Source organism: Drosophila melanogaster, chromosome 3R (assembly GCF_000001215.4).
Source record: "Drosophila melanogaster chromosome 3R".
Lineage (NCBI taxonomy): Eukaryota > Metazoa > Arthropoda > Insecta > Diptera > Drosophilidae > Drosophila > Drosophila melanogaster.
In genome coordinates, this window is record NT_033777.3 from 13,328,775 (window position 1) to 13,335,501 (window position 6,727).

Genomic DNA, 6,727 nt, shown 5'->3' on the forward strand with positions numbered 1-6,727 from the left:
AAAAAATATTTACTGCAAGAGAAATGTTATTAATGGATATTGAAAAACTGACATTAGATAACAGTTTCTATTGGACTGCTAACAAAGTCGGTCAGCTGTTTAAAAAACTGAGATCGCTTTTATATTTAAATTGTATAATAAAACCATTAGGGTATCAACCTTAATATGTATTTATATATCACTGTACTCCAAATACTATTTACGCTTAACTATGTAGATTCATTTTATTTTTATCAAAAGTCCATTCTTTTTTTATTAAACTCCACTTTATAAATGAAACAACGGTCGAATTTTTGAACTGAGTACATAACTACATAGTTTATTCGATTACGTGCACTATAACTATAATTCGAACTATAGCTTTGGGCTATATTACGGTTATTGGTAAGGACAACCATATAATTGACCCCAAACGCGGAATATTTGTCTAAATTAAAACACAAACAAGCTGGAGTGGCGCTTGCTGCTCGTATCACAGTTGTGTGTGTGTGTAATGTACGTAGGTGGCACTGGAATGGACTACCTCGCTTATCGAGTACAGATAGAGGATATGCTGACCCCCTTTAAAAGGCGGCCCGCTCTTCAGTGTCGCCTCCATTCACCGTCGCCCCCTTTTCGTGCGGTTTGTGGCTGCCTTTGCGTCTGGCACGCCAATTGAATTTGGTCCTGAGACCCTTGAACGGGCTTGAGCTCTTGAGCACTTTCACTTTCGCCTTGCGCACTTTGCCACTCGACTCGTCACCGCTCACGCCCCCCGACCCCGCGGCCCCTGTTGTGCTGCCTCCTGCCACGCCCCCCGTCACACCTCCTGGTGGGCGGGTGATGCGCGTAAGTTTAAGGCGTGACCGCGAGATGGCCAAGTCATCTGTGAGCTCGTCAATGGAGCACATCGTGGGCTGGCGCTGCAGTGGCTCCCCGGGAAACTGCAAATCCTCCTCCAAGAGGGAATGGGCATCGCCCACCGATGACAGCTGCGATATTTGCGTCTGGAGCATGCGACGCGGATTATCGAAGAGGTCTTGCCGGCTGCGATTCTGACCCTGCATCTGGACACTGTCCAAGGACACGCGGTTCAGGCGCACCGACTGACCCGTTGTCGTTCCATTGCCACTGCCATTGGCAGAGCCATTTAGCCCAGTGGTGGTCGTCGCCATGGAAGTCATTGTGGTGCGAACGCTGTCCTGCAGGAGGAAATCAAGGAATGGAGGGATAATCAGAAAGGGAAAGTGCAGTCGCCAGACACGAAAATAAGTAACGCAATAAACATCTTATAGTGGTTTTAAAAAGTCTCGTGATTCAAATTTCATTTTGAGAAACAGGACATACACTATATTAATCCTTTTCATTTTCCTCTTAAATAATGCCACATAATAGAATTTAAGTGCATATATCGAATGATAATTATGTAATTTTTCTCAGTGCACTCACCGTTGTGTGCAGCCGCAGTGAACCCGTTTGATTACGTCGAAGAGCGCTGTAAGTATGAGGAAGCCCCCTTCCCTGATTTTTGCCACCAAGTCCAAAGTGTCTAGCCAAAGTTACCTAAAATGGGATTAAATACGTTTTTTAATTCTAGCTTGAAGTTTAAAATCACTAAATTGACCGTTAAAGAATCGATTAATAAACTTGTAACCTGAAGCTTATTTTCAATTTCCTAACGCAAGCTATAGAAATGAATATCCGGCAGCGAAACTCACCTTAAAAGCCTCACGAAACTTGTGGCTCATGATGTTGTAGAGCAGCGGGTTGATGCAAGTTGAGAGGAAGTAGAGAACACCGGACGTATAGTCGAGGATGCTGAACACGTCGTTGAACCACTGGGACTCAATGCCCGAGGTGGATCCATAGACCGCCATCAGCCGCTGGGCGTGAAAGGGGGCCCAGCAGATGAAGAAGGCCACGGCCACCGCCACTGGGAAAGTTGGATAAGGGCGCCTGATGCAACCATGAGTTATTTCGGATATTTCATATCCTGCTTACCCAGCATCCGGATGACTCGCGTTTGGGCGCTTATCCCCCGGTTTACATCGTAACATCGCCTGGGAAGCGCCTGCAGGAGTCGGCTCCGTTTCAACTTCACCCCGATGAGGACATAGAGCACGCAGATGGCCGTCATGGGTCCGCCAAAGAACAGGAAGCCCGACACAGCAAACACATGGGCAAAAAAGTCGTTTTTCATCTACAGCAGGCATTTCACAAAAATAATATATATGTGTATTCGCATGCGATACGATATGGTTTTGGCTTACAGCCACAGCCGGAAGGCAATGGCTGTAAATTTGATTGCCTAAACTGAGTCGAACCTCGTAAGGGATTGTCGCTGTTTTTATCATGCTCTTAAATTTTTTGTAATTCACAAAGGCTCTCTATTCGAACTTTCTATACGGAAAACACATAATGAATCAAAGGATCAAAGGACCGGTTCTACGAATCAATTAACCAGGTAACTCATAACTGGGGGACATACGATTAAGGGTCTCGCATCAATCATACGCACCGTGCACGATGTTCCCATGCCCTGCATCACCACGGAGAACTGAATGGCTTGGGGCAGGGCCAGCAAAAGGGCAGCTATCCAGATGGCAAATATGAACTTTACGGCCCGTGACAACTTGGACATCGTGTGCTGCCTGTATCGAAAGCAGAACCAATTAAGCAAGTTTGGGGCAAAATGGAAATGGGCAGTGGAAGGAATGAAGGTTCCCTTACCTGAACGGATGACAAATGGCAATATATCGTTCGACTGTGAACGCGGTAATGGTTAGAACTGTCGCATTGGCCGCCGTTTCCGAGAGAACGCTCTCCAATATGCAGATGCTGTCACTGAAAGGATAATTATCCGGGTGCCAGAGGTTATAGAGGTCCTGCGGCATTCCTAAGAACATAAATAGCAAAATAGCAAAATATATAGTGTGATTATAAATATTTAATAATAGCTGAAATTATAGCCTATAGCCTCAAAATGCAAATCGATTTGAGCATCTGCCGAATATCTCACTCTACATTTTCTTGTTTATTTACAAATTTTAATTTAATATGCCTCAGTTCCATTTATTGTTTGCACTACTGAACTGAATTAAATTATAATTCAAAAACCATGAACATTTTAGTTTTGCACTCACCTGAGCATAACAAAATCATGTCGGATATAGCGAGGTTAAACAGATAAAAGTTGGTGGCCGTGTGCATAAAGTTGTTCCGCGAAATGACAATGCATGTGATGAGGTTGCCCAAAACGCCGGCGATAAATATGAGGGCGTAGCCCACGCTTAGGGTGGCCAGCAGTGAAAGTGGTGTCATCGGGGTCACCGTGGGCAAAAGCTCCTCCGGCTCCAGGCCCTGGAGAAGGCTGGTCAGGTTGTCCGCGGAGATGTTCAGCACTTGTGTCAGATTTAAGAGAAATTTCTCATTGTGAAACAGTTGTAGATCGGTTGCCAGGACACCGGAACTGTTAGTGGGCAGCATTTTGACTGCCATAGGGTGTGTGTCTTTGTGTGTGTGTATACGCACTATTATTTTCGAATTTCTTTGGAAATTTCAGACTTCTGCGTATGTATTCTCAATCGAAGCTTTCGCTTGCAAATAATGTTTTCATAACGCCCCTTACGGGGGCTCATCAATTTCGACTTAGGCCAGAGCCACTCCACTTGCAATCTGTTGTCATGAGTGTGGGATTAAATTATGTGTACGGATGTGTGTGATAAGGTGGACCCTATGTGCTATTTAAATAAAACTATGTTTTTCAAAATTTGTTAAAATTTAAATAAAATAATACAAGACAAATAACGCATTTTAACGAATTTAGTAATAAAACAAATTCAAACATTAAGGCTTTTTACTCCAGATTTCTAAATTACCATAAATTATACATATACACAATTTGGTTGGTAAGCTGTGCGCTTTGTTTAGCTTGCTAAGGTCCACCTTAGAGAGCCCGTCTTAAAGCGTGTTTGTGTCCTGTGTGTTTACCTGGCATCCTGGGAAACTGGCAGGCGGCAGTCAGGCGTGTCCTAGGCGAAAGACCAGGATCAGGGCGAGTGGAAGCTGAAAATTAATTTGAATTGCTAAGTGGCATTTAGTCAAAATATTTGTGTACACTGGATGAATTTAAGGATGTTGCTACAAGGCTGAGAAGGACAGGCCTGCCGATCCGTCTCCCACCCAACACCAGGTGGCAAACGAATGAAACGAGCCAGAAGCTCAAGGTCAGGTGGTGGATAAGACGGATAAGGAGACGACGATGGCAAATGGACACCGGGTGACTTAATAACATTAACATAGTTTCATTCCATTCAGATGATGAGTGTTTTCGGCTGCTGCTGTTCTGCTCTGTTCTGTTCACATTCTGGCTATACTTTTCGTTATTGTTGCTGCTGACCGCTGTTGACCGTTTTTGGACGTTTTCATTATCATTATCATAAAAAAGTTTCTACAATATATGCACAACCAAAAGAATGCTGTCGAATTAGGTTTTATTATATTGTATATTCGATAAAACTGGTTTTCATTTATTCATTTTTCTGTTTTCGTTTCGTTGTCCGATGATTCCGATGATCGACCGTGTGGCATCCCACCGAAAAAAATTATGCCCATGCACCCGCCCATGTCCATAAAGTGTGAGTTTTGTATTTGGTTTACTATTATTTTCCATATTTTGCGCTTGGCAAGCCGGTTCGCATTGAGGCATAATATGTTATTATAGATTCTGCACCATTAGTGTTTCGGGTCAATGGATTTCACTGGCAATCTGTAGATCTTGAGGCCCCCGATAATGCCTTATTTATTTTCAACTTGTTTACAACTGTTTCGGTGCTCCTGTTCGGAACTTTTCATTCCGCCTAATGGCAATTAATTATATATCTCGACACTCGGCTGGCTATCGTTTGTGCATTTAAAACACGTTTAATTTAAATTTATCAAACGATGCCTGCCACATTTTTCAGAATGCATTTATTTTTTATGGCTTTGAACTGTTTTGATTTTGTCACTCTGCCTTCGCATTTGCGAGCATTGCACTCTCTGTGCTCCCCCCATTCTTTCACTCACTTTCTCTGAGATGTGATTTCGTTTTGTTTTTAAGGTGTTTTATTGCAATATAGCTAATCAGTTTTTTACCATGTGCTAAATGTTGATTAATGACCGCAACGTGTTGGGCTTAATTTGATATACACGCTCACAGAATTAATGGCTTTAACTATTTGCGTATGGCACTGATTAATTCTGGTACGTAAAATGATTCTCCGAATCGTAAAATTATGACTGAGGGGCACGCGTAAATTGATGGTTTTCCCGATATCTCGTTTTATTTCGTCGTCAAATGATCCGAAAACGTAAGAACCGAAAGAGCGACGGCGGCGGCTACAGCAACGGGCCGCAGCATCCGACTGACTGGGTTTTTGGCCAAAATATCTTGGCAACGAAGTCCGTTCGGGCCACGGTCGTTGCCGTTAACAGCGACGCAACAGCGACGTCGGCAGCGAACAACTACCGGTTGCTTTTCGGTTCTCTGCGGCGGCGCGCTGCTGATTTTCGGCCTTATATGAAGGGTCCCCCGGCAAAAGGGTAATAAAAATGCAAATAATTCTGGAGTGCCATGCAGTTTATCTTATTTAGTGGCGTATTAATTTGCCCATGGCGGCAAATTGTTTGATTATTATGTTAACAGAGCCAAAGGACAATGCAATGCCGACCTTGTCGCCCACTTAAAACCCAACTAAACCGACAACCACAATCAATTTAAGTCAAGGCAGCTCGGAAAAGGTGAAGTGGTCGCTCAAAGAATAAGAACAGAAATTTATTATACTGAACCTAATTTTCCGGATTAGAAACGCTCGGTGCCCTTAAGTGAGAAAACGATTTAACGTGGTATTTCTGTAAAATTGAGACTATATACAAATATAACTTTGCTATTTAAAAACTTGGCATATGCATACTATGCATATGTTCCTGCATGAATGCATTTTATTTACATTGCAGCGCACCATAATTGGATGTAACTGCCACTATATGGTGCGATTTTCTCTGCAAAACTTTTATTACTGTAGCGAAAACATCCGAATTGCTTAAAATTAATTTGTGCAACCACTTTGTACGCCGTTGAGCCCCAGACATCAAGTCACGAAATTGGACATGATGCCGTGGTTTTATGATCAGTCAAAGGGAGATTTTATTAGTGCCCCGGGGCCTAACTTTTATGGCTATGTGCGGGAAAATCTATCAAAGCTTTGCGGCTCATAAAATGTGTATTTTCCTATCCCAGCGTTGGTGCGATATATATTAAGAGCAAACAAATATAGCGAATGTATATGAGACGCTTGGAAAATCGAATCGCGAGGCAAACAAATCAAATCCATTGCATGCATTCAATTTCTCAATTTTTATGTAAATAATTCGAAACAATTTTTTGGCACTTAATCAAAACAAAGTCCTAAACAAACAATGAATACTGGTGGTTGTTGGATATAAAATCTAGGGTCGGAGTTGGCATTTCTTTGTCAGGGACCCTACAACATTTTCTACATCGAGTATCTCATGAATTCAAAGGAAGGGAAAACACAGAGCACGTGCTGCAAAGGCATTCCCAGTCAAAACTTTGGCTGCCAATTGTTGACGAAAGCCGAGAAAAATGGCCAAGAAAGTGGAAAATGGGGGAGATTTTCGTTTGCCTTGCTCTTTATGAACATTGGGCATGACATCAGATTCGGGGCGTTTTGTTTGGCATTTTGAA

General features: G+C 42.8%; 1 protein-coding gene across 2 annotated transcripts; it reads right to left on the minus strand.

The window, feature by feature from the left end:
• Nucleotides 1–295: 295 nt before the first annotated feature.
• PK2-R2 (Pyrokinin 2 receptor 2) lies at nt 296–5,392 on the minus strand. 2 transcript variants are annotated; one of them, NM_169506.2, is made up of 9 exons: nt 5,116–5,392; nt 3,970–4,064; nt 3,123–3,654; nt 2,710–2,875; nt 2,498–2,630; nt 1,981–2,179; nt 1,698–1,912; nt 1,429–1,542; nt 296–1,181 (listed from the first exon to the last, which is right to left on the minus strand). In NM_169506.2, the coding sequence occupies exons 3-9, from the start codon at nt 3,475–3,477 to the stop codon at nt 564–566; spliced, it is 1,800 nt and encodes a 599-aa protein (NP_731789.1). In that variant the 5' UTR covers nt 3,478–3,654; nt 3,970–4,064; nt 5,116–5,392; the 3' UTR covers nt 296–563. The 2 variants fall into 2 exon arrangements, with proteins under 2 accessions (NP_731789.1, NP_731788.1); NM_169505.2 differs by having other exon boundaries at nt 3,123–4,044.
• Nucleotides 5,393–6,727: the final 1,335 nt, after the last annotated feature.